At 33.4% G+C, this 17584-nt stretch overlaps 2 protein-coding genes across 2 annotated transcripts in view; one reads left to right on the top strand and one right to left on the bottom strand.

The window, feature by feature from the left end:
* LOC106662344 (peroxidase-like) overlaps positions 1-9300 on the top strand; it is an 83339-nt gene extending 74039 nt beyond the window's left edge. Inside the window, exons 3-16 of the mRNA XM_014386380.2 lie at positions 2783-2859; positions 5055-5145; positions 5784-5975; positions 6043-6239; positions 6296-6469; positions 7145-7223; positions 7281-7554; positions 7618-7731; positions 7800-8060; positions 8150-8259; positions 8326-8418; positions 8490-8659; positions 8721-8829; positions 8886-9300. Coding sequence (XP_014241866.1) covers positions 2783-2859; positions 5055-5145; positions 5784-5975; positions 6043-6239; positions 6296-6469; positions 7145-7223; positions 7281-7554; positions 7618-7731; positions 7800-8060; positions 8150-8259; positions 8326-8418; positions 8490-8659; positions 8721-8829; positions 8886-9015 — 2071 coding nt within the window. The 3' untranslated portion in view covers positions 9016-9300. The remainder of the gene's footprint in view (positions 1-2782; positions 2860-5054; positions 5146-5783; positions 5976-6042; positions 6240-6295; positions 6470-7144; positions 7224-7280; positions 7555-7617; positions 7732-7799; positions 8061-8149; positions 8260-8325; positions 8419-8489; positions 8660-8720; positions 8830-8885) is intronic.
* Positions 9301-9522: 222 nt separating this feature from the next.
* LOC106662373 lies at positions 9523-17426 on the bottom strand. The gene is made up of 8 exons (XM_014386432.2): positions 17248-17426; positions 10907-11483; positions 10752-10840; positions 10600-10677; positions 10303-10543; positions 10067-10243; positions 9873-9987; positions 9523-9812 (listed from the first exon to the last, which is right to left on the bottom strand). The coding sequence occupies exons 1-8, from the start codon at positions 17290-17292 to the stop codon at positions 9605-9607; spliced, it is 1530 nt and encodes a 509-aa protein (XP_014241918.1). The 5' UTR covers positions 17293-17426; the 3' UTR covers positions 9523-9604.
* Between the last annotated feature and the right edge of the window lie 158 nt (positions 17427-17584).

Below are 17584 nucleotides of genomic sequence, written 5' to 3'. Positions count from 1 at the left end.
GAATCAACCCGTTTGTTAGCGAAACGTCCGTTTTCTTTCGTACCGGAACTTGTAATATTGGCGTACCAGATTTACAAGAGCCGAGTGGCAAATTCGTGATGCGGAAAAACGCGAATTACCGACACAAGACTTTATGGATGTACCCTGCGTGAAAGGGAGACCTTGGTACGCCGAGAAAGTAGGAGTAAAGGCAGCCTTGTCGAGGACGTCCCGTACTCCAAATCCCCACTACAGAATCTCTTCCTTCACAGACGAAACACCGGTCGCCACTTTCCTTTATCGTGCTGTCATTCAATCCGGACAGAAATGTTTTCTTATCGCATTTTTTCCCACACCAATAAAATGCCGAACTACAATTTCCAATATAAAAACTTCTTGTTCCGTTTGATCGAAATTGATCTTCTATGGTCCCTCTCACTGTCCACTTTAGACGTTTTGCCACCATATGTACTTGATTGATAATCAAATATACAATGTTATTTTTATACAATGTGGTCATGTATGTGTCTAAATTTATTTCCTAAGCGTAACAGAATCGTGACCCGTTCACAAGCGTTAAGTAATTAATATTCTCACCAACGCAAGCAGTTGTACCCGTCTACGCTACTAGTCGAAATCATATTGACCTAAAAATTACTTAGATATGGAATGGCACTCTGGGCTGCTGTGGAAGCTCAAGAACATCCTACGTATTTCACGTCAGACCAACTGAAAAATTAAAAATCTTACATCTCTCATCTTGGAAATAGCCCCGACCTCGCTCCATCGGATCACCTCCTTCCTCAGATCGTATGTCTCACTGGCACAATGCTGAAGTATTTACAGTTTTACACTATCCAATGATTTCTCAGTTCTTTTATCGCCGCCATCATTATCACGTAAGGGTGGCAGTTTGAGTAGATTCCGGCTGTGGGTATCGTTTCAATATTACCAGTAATGCTAAGGTATGGGATTCTTCGGATTTTTGCCCACCATAACTTGCATAGGTAATCATAGGTCTGAGAACCATAAGATAGGACCGTAAGGTGATGTTAGGATTTGGTCCCCAAGTTCTTCCACAGAGCCTTCGGTATATCCAGTGTCCTTTGGTGCTTTATAGTATGTTCTCTTGAAATGAGCATTCCATACCTTTGGTAGTTAACTATTCCTAGGTATGTAACTTCAGCCTTATTACTGGTTTTGCAGGGTGATAGCTGTTAGATTGAGCTTATTTTTCCCGGTGGATGGAACAATGTAACCTTTGAGGGGTTTATATTATATACTCATCCTGCACCATTTCAATGTTAGGTCTAACGCATTTTGCCTATGTTCGACCAAAGACTGGTCGAATTTGCCTCTGATTTTTTATGACCAAACAGATCTCAATGATGGTGTTGTTATCAAAATAAACAGTAGTTTTTTCTAAATTTTTAATTATTTTATCAGCTTCTACTTAATTATATAAATACTCAATTAATTAAACACAATTTTTTCGAAATGAAAAATTTGTGTCACAGGCGGGATTCGAACCCACGATTTTCGGCTAAATACGCCGGTGCTCTACCACTTTGATCGCCCAAGCCACAAAATTCTCGTTTCGACTCCCCGATTTTATTCCAATTGTAAGCAAATTACGGCTTCATATAGAAACACTTTTTTATTAACGATTGTACTACATTAGCGGGACTGTGTACCATAGCAGAAAGTCTTGGGTTCGAATCCCGCCTGTGACACAAATTTTTCATTTCGAAAAAATTTGTGTATAATTAATTAAGTAGTTTTTTCATTCGCAGAAACGTTTTAGAAGGCTGATCTAATCAATATTCTTCCGTTCCATAACTTATAGTGTAGAAAATTTTAACAGTAAATAGATAATAGAAAAATCCGTCTGCCGTAGGTCGCCGTGTTAAAGAAAGAGAAAAGAGAAAAATGAAAAGAAAATATATACTATTTCAGTAATTAAATTCTTCTGTCAGCTCAAATCTGTAGGGTTCCAAGCTTGCTTCACAAAACCAATCAAAGGCCTAGATCTTGAACCTTCCAAATTTACATGTTTGGCTTTGTAGATTGCTTTTAAAGACAGATGATGATGTTGATGACGTTGTTTTCTAAATTTTAGTAAGAAGTCAATGAACAAGACAGCTTTAACCAACTTGATTACGTATTGACTATCGATACACCAATCAATAGTTTTCGTTGGGTTAACTAAAATTTAAGACCTTTTTTTAATTGATTTGATTTCAAATCTCTAATAGAATGACTTAATTTTCTTTAAATACTTATGATACAATTAAGCAAGGATCACGAAGAACGCCAAATAAACGTGCATTTATGTATTCTAAGTAAGATGAACCCGAAGATTTTATTGGTGCGATTGGAGAAAATTTTACTATGTACTAAATGCAGCTTTAAGATAAAATGCCCTATATAAAGAGTATTTCAAAAATAAGCACAGATTTTTTAGAAGGTGGAATTATGGTGTTGCCCGACGTTTGCCAAGTTTGATTTATTTATTCAGACGAACAACTCCATAAACAACAAAACAATTTAAAAAATCCGCCATCTCTCTTACATCTAGCAAATAACAGTTTTTGAAGGGTAGGAACACAGCCTAAGGTAAAATTAAGATACGAATCTTTTAAATCCGTTACGAAACAACACACGATGCTATAATAAGTTACAAACGGAAAAAATGGGGAAGCAATTAGAGCTTTCTATTCTTCCCACCTCACATTTCATACCCTATCCAGATTCCAGGGTCTAGAATTGTTCTCAACTAAACTGAACATTTCTCATGTTTCAGGGGGCACGGAGGTCCTGGTACATGCATCACGTACGACGCTGTAAACCACGCCTATATCGAAGCCAGGAAGAGAATACGTAAGTAAAACGAGGAACAACAACTTCGTAAGAATAACTTCACTTTCGACATAGAACGTCTATTACAATTAATACGAAGAGCGTCTTCCCAAAATGAAAGAGGCAATGTAACAACACCTAACTACAAACTATAAGTTATTAAGTGTTATGAAGATGAAGATTTTATCCTTTCTTCAAAACGTGGCCAAATCCCCAGAATACTGTTTTTCTTTGAACGGCACCACACATTTTCCTGACAAAGAAGCATAGCTAATTCTATTTTTCTAGAAGTAACTTGGTTTACACAAAAAAGAATAATTAATTGAAAAAAGTAACTTGGTTTACACAAAAAATAATAATTAACTGAAAAAAGTAACTTGGTTTACACAAAAAATAATAATTAATTGAAAAAAGTAACTTGGTTTACACAAAAAATAATAATTAATTGAAAAAAGTAACTTGGTTTACACAAAAAAGAATAATTAATTGAAAAAAGTAACTTGGTTTACACAAAAAAGAATAATTAATTGAAAAAAGTAACTTGGTTTACCAAAAAAGAAGAATTAATGGAAAAAGTAACTTGGTTTCCACAAAAAATAATAATTAATTGAAAGAAGTAACTTGGTTTAAACAAAAAAGAATAATTAATTGAAAAAAGTAACTTGGTTTCCACAAAAAAGAATAATTAATTGAAAAAGTAACTTGGTCAATTGACCAAATTATATATTTCAAATAATTATTCTTTTTATGTAAGGTCTTGGTTGAGATGAAAAAGACAGTGTCACGAGCGGGATTCGAACCGACGACCCTCGACTGGTGACACTTAACTTTTTCATCTCAACCAAGACTTATACAAAAAGAATATTTAATTAACATTCTTTTTAATTCCCTAATTTCGTGGTCCACTTGATCAATTAATATATTACGTTTAATTAAGGTTTTTAGTTGAGATAAAACAATGAGATTGAAAAATGGCAAAAAGGAGGGAAAATTCAAAAAGGTGCGGTTGAGATGGGAAGTTGGTGTCCGAGTGGATCGAGGTCACGATAGCTCAAGTGGTAGAGCAGAAGCGTATCTAGCCAAAGATTGTGGGTTCGAATCCCGCTCGTGCCATTGACTTTTTTATTTAAACTAAAAACCTTAATTAACCGTAATTCTTTTTAATCTTTAAACAGAAAGTACTTTTTACATTCAACGTAATTGTAAAATAGATAAATTAGTTAAATTAGAAGTTAAATTATAGCAAAAGAAAAAACGTTTCAAATTATGGTTGCCAGTCTCGAACTCAGTTAACTCAAAGGTCTGCTGCAATTCTTTCTTCAATATTTCTCTACTTTCTTGCGTAGGATATGCAAGTCGAGAAACTGCATCAGCACAAGGGTTTTTGTCGTGTTTTTCCTGGAAAAAAATCTGTCCTCGATCTCATTCAAGGTTGCACCAGTTAGGGGTCACCAATTTTCACGCCGTCTACCGCGAACTTTCTAGACGTAGGACGTCTTTCTTTAACCATCCGATGCAGTTGTCCCTGAGGAAAAAGATAAATCCTGGCTAACCCGTAAAATAGTAAAGTCTCTGATTTTAGTACTTTCCACTAAAGTGCACCCTGGATACTTACACACTTAGCAGGTTATGTGAAGTATCTTTAAAAGTGTCGATCCTTCAAGTAAATTTATCAAAACGGTATACTTAAAGAGCAAAATTTAAAAACCCATATGCTAAACTTAAACACATAATATATATTAGAGTATTAATCAATCTCACTCTAAACGTCATCAACAATCGTAGCAATTTATGCAAGCTTTTTACTGTTTGTTGAAAACTTCCAAAAAATTAAACTTTTTTTAAATTGCAATGCAAGAACACGCACCAGCTTGTAAAATGGCACAGTCAGGGTTTTAATGTAGGCAAAGGCATGCCACATGGACACTGAAGGCTAGCAGGGAAACTAGGCGGACTAAGATAACAATCTTGATCTGGCGATTATTCATCAATTCGCTCACCACCCAGCACAGTTTCACTTTTATGACTGTTAAATTGCTTTCCTGTGTACAAGACAACCGCTTTCCCCATTTTAACTGACTGCTGTAACTTGTTAGATTAGGTAGGATTAGAGTTGGTAATCACTTTTCATAGATTTTTTTTTTCATTGCATATATCGATCTAAAATTAAATGTTTTTTGTTACCTTTATTTAATGTGAAATGAAACTGTTTCCAGACGTATCAACTCCGAAAGGAGAGTGGAGCGCACATGATGTTGCAACTGTAGGAGAACTACTCTTGGATATATCAATTCAACTGGCGAAAAAGTAAGTTGTAACTATTTGATCGAGACCTGTTAAACGTCGAAGATGTAGCACGTAACGGAGCAAAAAGCTGTTTTTATCGATAAGCCACTTGCCAGCAAGAGTAAAACCGGTGCTCCGAAAATCGCTCTAGAGAAAAAATTAGCGGAACGAAAGTTGTCTGAAGACCAATTAAGGAAGAGTCGCCCTTATTTTCCATACCAAAACATTCTTTAAATTTGCCGGTCTATAATTTCATTTGTACAAATAATTAACTAAATTGTACCATGAGGGGAAACTTCCAGGGAAAAAATTAATGCTGAAAATGGCTTTCACTCTTTCTCTGAATGCTTCTTAAGTTGAATACGCAAAGCGGTTTTTCCTATCGAATAATTTGGCATCACAACTCAAATTACGATTCGACAAACGCCCGAGATAACTTTCTAAACGTTGTATTTAACAAAAGAAAAAATACTAATTTCTGCTCGAAAATGTTTTTCATGATACTAAAAGCACCACGGACGAGATAGTCAAGTTCAATCTCAAAATGTATAGTCCGTCAGCATATTTTTACTGGAGAATAATTTCATTCTCACGGCTTGCTAAAAGCAGAAATACGATCTCCTTGGGAAAACGTATATCTTACATTAATTTATCCATAGTTATGGGCTGACTTATGAGGAAATTGAAAAGGGGCTACCTTTGATTGACACATCGAAAACTTTGATTCGAGAAGTATGTCCCCCTTTCCTTGCTAACGTCGAGTGCAGACCAGGTAAATACAGGAGGTATGACGGACTGTGTACCAATTTGAAACACCCGACATGGGGTGCGACACAAACACCGTTTACAAGGTAAATAAAATCCATTGGCGATTAAATGTGATTCGATGTAATTGTTACGGGTTTTTCTTTTAAACAGGCTGATTGGACCGTTGTTCTCCGATGGAATAACAGCTCCCAGGATCAGTGTGACTGGAAAACAGCTTCCCAGGGCTAGGGTTGTATCTAGAACTATGCATCCTGACGAAGGCTACCATGAACACGCAGGGACCGTAATGATTGTAGCTTGGGGCCAGTTTCTCGATCATGATTTCACTCTGACTGCTACTCCTGAAGGTTTGTTAAACACTTACGCGAAAAATAAAAATTTCTCACCGTCTGTTCGATTTTAGATCCTGTGAATAAGAACGAACCAGAAGAATGCTGCAGGCGTCCTCCACATCTCAAGAACCCATACTGTATGGAAATTGAAATACCCGAAGATGACTATTATTACCATAAATACGGGCAAAAATGCCAGGATTTTGTCAGAGGTTTCCCATCAGTAAGACCAGGCTGTAGATTAGGTAAAATAATTATAATGTAAATATAACTATGAATTACTAAAATTAGATCTAGTGTAAATACCTAAAAAATCACAACTAAAATTTCAAGTTTAAAAATATATTTCTTTAGAAATGTGTGGTGATTAGTGACCGTTAATCGATAATTATTTAGAAATCGTGAGATGCGTGTTAAATGAGGTGTGATGTAGGTTTCAGAAAAACATTTTCTTTGTCATGCCAACGTTTCGATCTTTATTGAGATCATCTTCAGGGCCTGGGATTTACAAACATTGTTTACATTTAATAAATACATTTGGGATGTAGAAAAGTGAATTTATACAATGCAAAATATATTTTTTATATATTCAATCAAAGTATTTCTACTCTCTTACACAGAAGACAAACTCTTTGAGTGAGTAGAAATACTTTGATTGAATATATAAAAAATATATTTTGCATTGTATAAATTCACTTTTCCAATCCAAAAAGTATTTATTAAATGTAAACAATGTTTGTAAATCCCAGGCTCTGAAGATGATCTCAATAAAGGTCGAAACGTTGGCCCGATAAAGAAAATGTTTTTCTGAAACCTACATCACACCAGACTTCATCTCACGATTTCTAAATAAATATTTCTTTAGAATAAACTCCTAATTAAATGAGAAGATGCATTTATTTATCTTAAACCGATTTTAGGCTCTAGAACTCCATTCAATCGTTTAACTGGTGTCATTGATGCAAATACTGTTTATGGTATTACAGAAACATTCGCAAGGTAATATATATCATTAATGAAATAAGTGCGCATTTACTAACGCCAGAAAAATGTTAGGCACTTGCGGTCAGGATATGGAGGAACCCTCAGAATGAACCCAGTTTTTGCTGAATATGGCCTTAAAGATCTGCTCCCTCTCAAATTGGATATCCCGGATGAAGGCTGCACGAGAACGAACCGATCGCAGTTCTGTTTTGAAGCAGGAGAAATTCGAGTGAACGAACAACTGGTTCTGACATGCATGCACACACTTATGGCTCGAGAACACAACAGGCTAGCTCATGCACTGTCTCAGATAAACCCACATTGGGATGATGAAACGCTTTATCAGGTAAATTCTTAGATGATTTAATTCAAATTTTGATCTTACAAATTTTTTTATTACATTTTACAGGAAGCTAGAAGGATAGTAATTGCTGAAATCCAACATATAACGTATAATGAATTTCTTCCTATACTTCTAGGAAAAGAGGTGATGGATAAATTTGGTCTACTATTGCAGAAGGAGGTAATTCTTAAATTAATCAAGTCATAATTTAAATAAAATAAATTGAAAAATTTAAATATTGTTTTCAGGGCTATTGGGATGGTTATGATCCAGAAGTGAATCCCAATGTCATTGATGCATTTTCCGCAGCTGCATTTAGATTTGGGCATACACTCCTACCAACTGCAGTCGAACGATGGAGCAAGGCGCACAAATTTATTGCCTCAAAGCGACTTTCTGATCTAATTAGAAGGCCATATGATTTATACCGTGCAGGTGTATTTGATGAGTATTTCATGGGGCTGATGAACCAAGTAGCTCAAGCAATGGACGACTCTGTGACACAAGAGGTAATTTGAAATGTTCACCTTTTAAATAGCAGTTTTATGAATAATAAAGTGATTAAAGAATGTGTAAATAATTAAATTGTTGATTTAAGGTGACGAATAATTTATTCAAGAAACCAGGAAACCATTTTGGTCTTGATTTAGTAGCTTTCAACATGCAAAGAGGCAGGGATTTTGGCATCCCTGGATACATGGAATTCAGGTAAATTTTATTTACATTAAATGTTTAGAAAATTTCAACAAAATAACGGATGATTCGTTAAAACAGAAAGTTCTGCGGTTTGCCAGAAGCGCACAGTTTTGAAGCCCTATTTGGTGCCATGTCAAACTCAACGATCAGCAGATATACTACAATATTCGAGTCAGTTTTAATAACTGAGCATATAAATTTTAAGACAAAATTTGTTTAATTTTTCTTTATAACATTTTCAGGCATCCATCTGATGTCGATTTATGGTCAGGAGGAGTTTCTGAGAGACCTCTACCTGGTTCGATGATTGGACCAACTTTTAGTTGCATAATTGCTACCCAATTCAGTTATGCAAGGAGAGGTGACAGGTTTTGGTATGAACTGCCGAACCAACCATCTTCCTTTACGCCAGGTATTATCAAAATTGATTCATCGGCTGTTAAATTATTTAAACTAAATGTTTAATTTTTCAGAACAATTGCAAGAAATTCGTAAAATAAAATTGTCAAGAGTAATATGTGACAATACAGATTTAATTGACACACTTCAAGTCTATCCTATGGTCCTGCCAGATCATGAAATGTAAGTATTTTTTGTTAATTACCTTGAAATTGCCTCTAAAATCTGTTTTTGCTTAGAAACCCAAGAGTACCTTGCAAGAGTGGTGTACTTCCATCGATAGACCTTTCAAAATGGGCTGATTTCGGACATAACAACCACTTCCATGGAACAGCAGAAGGATTTGACCCATTGCTCGCCAAAAAGTAAATGCCACACAATATTAGTTTGAAACCGTGCCAATTGACTGTTCATGTATCAATTAAGTATGATTTTTTTTTATGCTGTGCTAAATCAAAGACGTAAACATTTTTGTTCGAAAGAACCGAGTGTCTGAAAGTTTCGTGTTTTCCGTGTGTCATTTATTATTATTATTATTATTATTTGTACAAAAGTCAAATTTCAATGTTGTGTCATTGTGGTAACTTGTATTTTTTAAAATATGTAAATATTAGACTTTTAAGGAAAATATAAGTTGTATTTAAGAAGTTTTCATTTTTTATACATTCGAGCAATTCTTTTTTGCACAATTCCTTGACATGAATTGAATTAATTTAATTGGAAGAAAAGAGATCATCAAAAATCAGGAAAGAAAAGAAGAATATCTAATATTTTTAAAATATTAGAATACGCTTGTGAAGTAAGTCAAATAAAAGGTTTTTTTAAATAAAATAATGAATTAACAAATTAAAATTCGTATTTATAATAAATTAGTTTAATTTAAATACAGCGAAAATATTATTTCCTATATATCGAAATATAGTTTATTAAATATGTACACATATTATATAAATGTCATTTAAAAATCACAGAAAAGTTCATTTGTATCAAGGCCTTCCAAAAATGAATCAACAAGTGCATTATCACCCAATTTGAATGGATTCGGATTGACAACTTTCCCTTGGGGGGGTAGGGAGCTACAGATCTTTTTTTCAGGAGGCTCTCCAAAATTATCAAGGGGAAAATGGTTGAAAAGCGGAACAGTATTAGAATTTACCCCAGGTCTTCTACAAAAATTCAATATCATTATTTTATTCTTTTTTTACATATAAATTTATATAACTTACCTTATCGGAGTGGTAGGAACATTCTCCATTATTTTCTTCCATTCCTGAAGTATTTCCAAGCTTTCGTCCACGGTTGGTAAGTGACTCAACATTTTCAATTGCACTTTTTTATGTTCTGAAATATACGTTTTAACAGATACACAAAAATTTAAAAGTACAAATAATTTTTTTTCAAAAATATATTATATAAATACCAGGCTTGGAGTAATAAATTGCAGTTATGTTGTTTTCCGTAATGTTCAATATACATCTTCTAATCAAAACGCCTGCGCTAATAACACCTACATTTCTAAGTACTAAGACGCTTCCTGGACATATTTCAGAATTCCAACTGTCCCAGACATCTCTATGAAGAATAGCAGGGATCTCGCCTTTAAAATCATGTAATACATTACACGAGTGCCACAAACTTAAAATATTAGATACACACCACTGGTATCTTTCAATTGTAAAAAAGGGTCCTGAAGTGTACAATCAACATTCATAACCATCACAGCCAAAAAAGGAATTTTACAGCCTCTTAAGTTTCTTTTCAAAACTTTTGGAAATAAGGAGAGATTGAGAGAGCCCATCAATTGTGATCCACAAGGGCCCAAGTCTTCGAGGAGAGCTAACCAGGAGTCGCTGTTTTCAAAAAAACTTCCTGTTTGTTGTGACAGGACTTCTTTTTCCTAAATTAAAAATTTTCAAAAATACGATTTTGATAGAAAAATGGCAAATATATTACCTCATATTCTCTATTATTTGTTTCATTTTCAAGTTCATTCAGGAAATCCTCGGTCGCAATTAAAGAAGTATTTGAAATCTGAAGTTGTATATAGACAAACAATTATAAATTTATAACTACTTCAACCAAGAAATAATTTCTCAAAGACCTACCCGTTGTGGAAGAAGGCCAGCAGGTCCTGGGAACTTTCTTTGCCTAACTATTTTATCTGTTTGTCTATATGTTGGTTGGCATAATTTTTCTTAAACAAAAAAAAATATTTAGATTAATAATAAATTTAGAACAAAAGGAATTATTTTAAACTTACTCTCACACAGTAAATCAAGACTGATTTTACCAGCATGACTAGAATTATCTTTATTTGGCACACATTTTAGTTCATTATGCTTAATAAGTGAATTTGACAAAAAGGCCACTTTATCATCTTTAGATGTCGATGGGAGAACATCAAATTTAGGCCTGATTGAGTTTGCATTTTGCCTATCTATCATCAAATTGGATTTGACAGCATTATCATTCACTAATTTGCCCTCCGAAGTAGACCTCCTTAGAGGCGAATATTGAGTAGAAGTCGAAGGACCAGCAGCATCAAGGCTGATGTAACTGTTATTTAATTTATCTGGGGTAGTATTGTGACGGTTCACATTTAAAAAAGAAGGCTTTTTTGGTGTGAATGGTTTTATCGGAACTGAATTGATTTTCAAAGATGTCGGACTAATTTCACTTTTCTGTGTAGGAAGTTTAAAAATAGATGAACTCTCATTACAGACAGGACTAACTTGTGAGGTAGAATTTAGTTTATTTTCAGAATCGCAGGGATTATTTTTTGAACTTTCAGCTTTATTTGCTACGCTGGCACCTTTAAAACTTTCCTCATCCAAATCCTGGAAGAATAATAATCACAATTAATACCCAAGCAAAATTATACAAAATATAAACAACCCCACCACTCCAAAATCCAACGTATATAAACGTAAAACATCAATATCGCACTGGCACTCTCAACACAACACGCAAGCATGGCACAATTACACAGAAGACAAACACTATGAGTGAGTAGAAATACTTTCATCGAATATAAAAAAATATATTTTGCATTGTATAAAATCACTTTTTCCACATCCTACATGTATTTGTTAAATGTAAACAATGTTTGTAAATCCCAGGCCCTGAAGATGATCTCAATAAAGATTGAAACGTTGACACGATAAAGAAAATAACTGAATCCTACATCTGAAACCTACATCACACCAGACCGCAGCTTACGATTTCGGAATAAACATAAACAACTTTGGAGAATTTTTTAGCCAGCAGAGATATGTACATGTAGCTAAGTTAGACATTAGGATTAGTACAGTATGACAGCTTTTTCTTTAAATACCAACAATTACCAAACATTTTTACATGAATCTTTTCACTAGTTATTAGTTTTTTAATGCAAAACTACAGATTTAAAACAAAATATTAACCTGGTTTATTCAAATTTATCATTTGAGTTTATTAAATTATGGAGCTTATACTGTAGTCTTATTTAATAAATTTTTACTCGTGTGAATAATTTTGTATAGAGAAATGTGGTGAGGTCTGTAAGCTGATAAATACTTCTGAGTTTCAAATTTAAGTCTGAGTTCAATAGAACTTACTTGCATTTAATGTAGGACAAAATTCAAAACGGTGAAGTTACATGTGAATGGTACTCTGGCTGGGGCTTCATTTCCATTGAATGGAGGACTTATTAGCATCATTTGACATGCAATACACTTCATGTGGCTATATAATTTTAAACCTCAATTTTTAATTCATTTACTAAGTTGTTGATGTATTGCTTATTTTACATAAATAAATGTATACAAAGAAATTTCTCTAACAAGTTGGTCGTTAAAAACCTTGGGGTGTAAGCCAAGTTTTATTTAGCCCAAAAGTATGAGGCTGTTAAATCTATTTACACAGCAAAAAAGTCTCTGAACACCTATGGGTTGCCTAAAATACAAGCTCCAAATTTCTTATTATAAGTCATTGGATATAAAAACATTATTTTTTGTACATCTAAGTATATTATTTAAAGGCTTTTGAACATTAAAAAATAAATGTGTGGTGGTTAGTGACCGTTAATCGATAATTATTCGAAGATCGTGAGATGCGGTCTGGTGTGATGTAGGTTTCAGAAAATCATTTTCTTTATCGTGCCAATGTTTTGATCTTTATTGAGCCCTGAAGGTGATCGCAATTTAGATGGAAACGTTGGTACGATAAAGAAAATGTTTTTCTGAAACCTACATCACACTAGACCGCATCTCATGATCTCCGAATAATTATTGATTAACGGTCACTAACCACCACACATTTCTACACGAGAAGAACAAAGAACATGGGATTCTATGAACTAATTTCAACTACATATGGACACAAAGCTAAAAATATTCTGAAGGACATCGCCAACAAGGAGAAAAAACTTGCATCGGCTATCAACCAGAAAACTTTTTTGTTGAAATGTAGACAACACAAGGTATTTCCTACTCACATCAAAAAAAATTTTAACTTCAGAAATGCCACACTAACACAGCCAAACACCAGAATTAACGACATACATAAAGCCACAATACATTTCAAAAGAAACATTTTAAACCTAGAAATCACCACTAGCATCAAAAACATTAAGACATTAACACAAAAATAGGGATACCCTCAACATGACATGCAAGAATGGCACAATTACACAGAAGACAAACACTTTGAGCCCTGAAGATGATCTCAATAAAGATCAAAACGTTGGTACGATGAAAAAAATGATTTTTCTGAAATCTACATCACACCAGATTGCATCTCACGATTTCTGAATAATTAAAAAATAAATTATAGAATTGTTTGTTTCCAATTGTAATTTGTTTGCATAATAACTATGAATACAATTAGGGACAAAAAAAGTTTCTGAACACCTAAGCAAACATTTTTGTTTTCCAAAATTCACTGCCTACATCCTGATTCTTTTATTAATTCTTATTATCTTAATATTATCATGTTTTTCTTAGTATGAGATTAGCCTTCAATATCGAAATACCACAGTCCACTCTGGAACTAATTGTTATAATGCATAATGAAGAAAAATCATTCGTGAAATTAGAAATGTACAAAAGCGACAAATCATTATATCATCTCCTAGTTAAGAGCTGAGAACAGATCGTGTTTAAGCCTACCAGAAAAATTAAACACCATCCAAAAGCATACCCGTTCTCAAAGAAATGACCAACAAACCATCAAGTGCCTCCTAAATTGCAGTTATTCTAATTTTTTTTAAATAATATATTACTATTTTTATATAAACTAGCTTAGCAGCAAGAAAAAGAAAAAGTTTGCTTAAGAGCATTTAAGTAAGCCTGATACATTGTGGGAGACTATTAATTTCATCAATGATAGCAAATTTAACGTCTCAGGGCCCGATGGAAGAAAGAATTGTGGGGCTGCATGGACTATACAGGAGTAGTTGGCAATTTACACATAATCTATGGAATCTTGTATCTACTTTTGTTCTAAAACTTATTTTAAAGGAAAGCACTATTAAATTGGGTATAGAAATGACTTTCCGTTTCCAGCCAGACAACTACCCCAAACACATGGCTCAGAAAATTCAAGAATGACTACTATATAATACACCTATATAACCCACCCACTCCCTTAAAAAAGAGATTTTACAGGAGTGGACTAGGACATCCCCGGACATGAATTAGTAAAAAAAAATTTCTATCAGTGAAAAACCTTTATGATTCTTTACTTCTACATTTGGGCAGATGGTTTCTTCCCCCAATGAAAAAGCAAATATTTTTCTGATTTACTTTTTGAACAGTTTTCACCTAACCTCATAATAAAATACAGTTTCAATTAACAAAAAAAAAGTAGAAATATCTATAATTCAACCACTCCAGCTCTCCTTTCTTTTATACATTTTTTATCAGGGTGAAAATGAAGAATAAACCACTCACTCTTGAAAAAAATCACCTGATGCTGATTTTATAACCCAACCATTCCTTCAGAATTTACCAGACAGAACTTTGGTGCTTCTTACATCAATTTATAACTCAAAGCTTCGCCTTCCTTATTTCCCACCGGCTTGGAAGCTGTTATTACTTATTACCTTTATTATCTATTTATTATTACTATTATTATTATTAATTTTTAAGGGCGTTTTAACGGCTAAAGTCATTTCATGTCCTAACATCCAAACCTTCTATCTTAGGTTAGCTATATATCTTCTGAGTGCTATAAAGCTCTGACTCCAAACATTCACTCGTAAACTAATTTATCCTATTGCCATCCAAGCTTTAATTTTTCTTTTTTTTTTCTTTTTAAAATTCTTAATTTGGAAGGCCAAATGTATGCAAAAATCTCATTTTAAATTATAAATTAGAATTGTGAATTTTTGTTCCATAATTTAAACATTTCCCATAGGCTTGTATGACTAATAATAATAATAATAATAATGGAGTCAGACTAGCAACAGTCTCAGCATGAGTATAGGCTCATCCTTATCCTTTTATTCTTCCATTCAAATATGATACATAAACTAATTCTACATAACAATAATAAGAAACAAAACACAATAACACTTCTTTTTTTATTTTTTTATTTTTTTTAGGGAGCTATTTTTCTTATTTAAATTGCGATTTTAGACATTGCAGTTCATTACCCCGCAATTTGTATTTTCTTCCATTTCATTTTTCTGCTCCGGCAGCCTCAAAAACTTCTGAAAAAAGAAATCTTGCAACTCTCATTCAAACATTAGCAGGCATTCAATGGTATAACAATTTGGGAAAAGGCCTAAATCTTATTATAAATTCCAATAAATTTGAGAAAGGTGAAAAGTGCTCTTCGAAAGAAACACTGGGGACCCAGTAACTCCTGTAAATCACTCGAAAATTACTATTATTATATATACTATTATTATTATATAATATACTATTATTATATATTATTACTATTATTACTTATTACTTATTACAAGCTGTATTAATTAAAAACATACAAAATTTTCCAAGGATCCTAAAAGCTACCACCCACCCCATCAGCCTATTAAATTTGTTCTCCAAATTTTTTGAAAGACTTATGATGCTGACTGAAACTTCTACACTATTTTTAACACAAAATTCCTGATTTTCAATTTGGTTTCTGTCCCCAGCACTCATGCCAACAACTGCATAGAGTAATTGACACATATGGGGAAAAAAAACCTGTCAAGCTCTATTTCTTTTGATTCTTCTAATTCTTTTGATAAGATGTGATGCTCTGGACTTCCATTCAAAATTAAGAAAGAGCTGCCAGAATCCTACTACCATCTTGAGAAATCATATCTGACCAATAGAACTTATATATCTTATAACTAACTTAACTCTAGCATCAAACAGGATGGCGTCACTACAGCTACAAGATGTATTCGGGCTGGAGTTCTGCAAGGAAATATATTCTTTTACATTTGCTATTTCCACAACATGTTTACAGACGATCTTGCTACACTAAGTAGAGGTAAAGATGGTCTAAGAGTTTATAAGCATTTCAAAATCATTTTAACAAACTTATTGAATGGAATCAAAAATGACATATGAATGAAAAAAACCCTCAAGTCTACCCTAGTTGCATTCACCTATCTCAGATTTTAAACAATACCGATAGTCATGGATGCAGCTCAGGTACCTGAAGCTGACTGTCAAATATTTATGTGACACACTGGAAAAAAAGATTAAGGTATTCAAAACATAGCGATCTGATTAAATGACTTTTGGGGCAAACCAGTCTTTTAAAGCCCGTCCTTGACCAGAGATCTTCATTTTCACCCTTCAACAAAAGATTGTTATACCTATCATTTCTTCATCCCATTTGCCCCTTTCCTGGGGTCTGCAAGTGACTCTCACTTAAAACGTCACCAAGTTCACCAAAATCGAGTTCTACGGATTATCACGAATGTGCTTTGGTATATTCGACACTCTATACTTCACCACGATCTAAAGGTACCATACGTCGCCAAAGTATTGAAAGAAGCAAATTGTATCAACGCATACCATCTTCAATAATTTTGTCACTGCCGCCAACACATGAAAGCTTTAAACGAGACATCATACCGACCTTGCTGTGAAAATAAATTTTAAAAAAATTCAAATTTTGGAGGAGAGCCACTGTGTTTCCTCATTTCATGTCAATTAGCGTTAACGGCACTGTATATTTTTAATTATTTGCCAAACTGTAAATGACTTATGTCCAATACAGATAACTACATTAAAAATAAGTAAATAAATGAAAAACAGTTTATTAGTGGTAATAAAAGTAGGGGTGGACCTACGGATTACTGAGTCAAAATTTAGATGTGCAGTAAATAAACAAATGAAAAATAATGTATTCAGACTTATTTGCTTGATACTTATTACTATCTCTAACTTTATCTATTGTTAATTTGTGCATGTTAAATTCAGTTAAATGTTATAGGGTTTTTGCTGTTGATTACAGTTTAAAGTTGCAAGAAATTGTTTTAATCCATTATTTTAATTTAAAGTCTATTGAATGTGTTCGGAGACTTTTTTACCGAGTGTATAAAACATACATTTCGTAGTTTTGTTATTGTCATCGAATTTGATTCATCATAAAAATGTAAAAATGAATACTCACCTCATCAAAATCAATATCGAAATCAATATCATCAATTTTAAACATAATATCTTCATGAGCAGCCTACATTTGCGTGAATAGATGAAATATAAAATCATCGAAGAAAAAAGTCTCAAAAAATCAAGTGGATAACTGTACTGTAAAAAACTACGGCATGGACAGAATCGTAACCTTTGCGAGGGAAACGAGTACCAACTATGATGGCTTTAACAATCGATTGTAACTTTTTATTTTAAATTTTCGTTTTAAAAATTATTAAACTAATTACGGACTAATTGATTAATAAGGCTTTTAGTCATTTTATTATTTGCGTTAAAATATAAATTAATACATAAGG

The sequence above is a fragment of the Cimex lectularius genome, unplaced genomic scaffold, assembly GCF_000648675.2.
Source record: "Cimex lectularius strain Harlan isolate CLEC.00 unplaced genomic scaffold, Clec_2.1 scaffold19, whole genome shotgun sequence".
Taxonomy (NCBI): Eukaryota; Metazoa; Arthropoda; class Insecta; order Hemiptera; family Cimicidae; genus Cimex; species Cimex lectularius.
The sequence above is the reverse complement of the archived record's forward strand: the minus strand, read 5'-3'. Positions and strand labels throughout refer to the sequence as shown.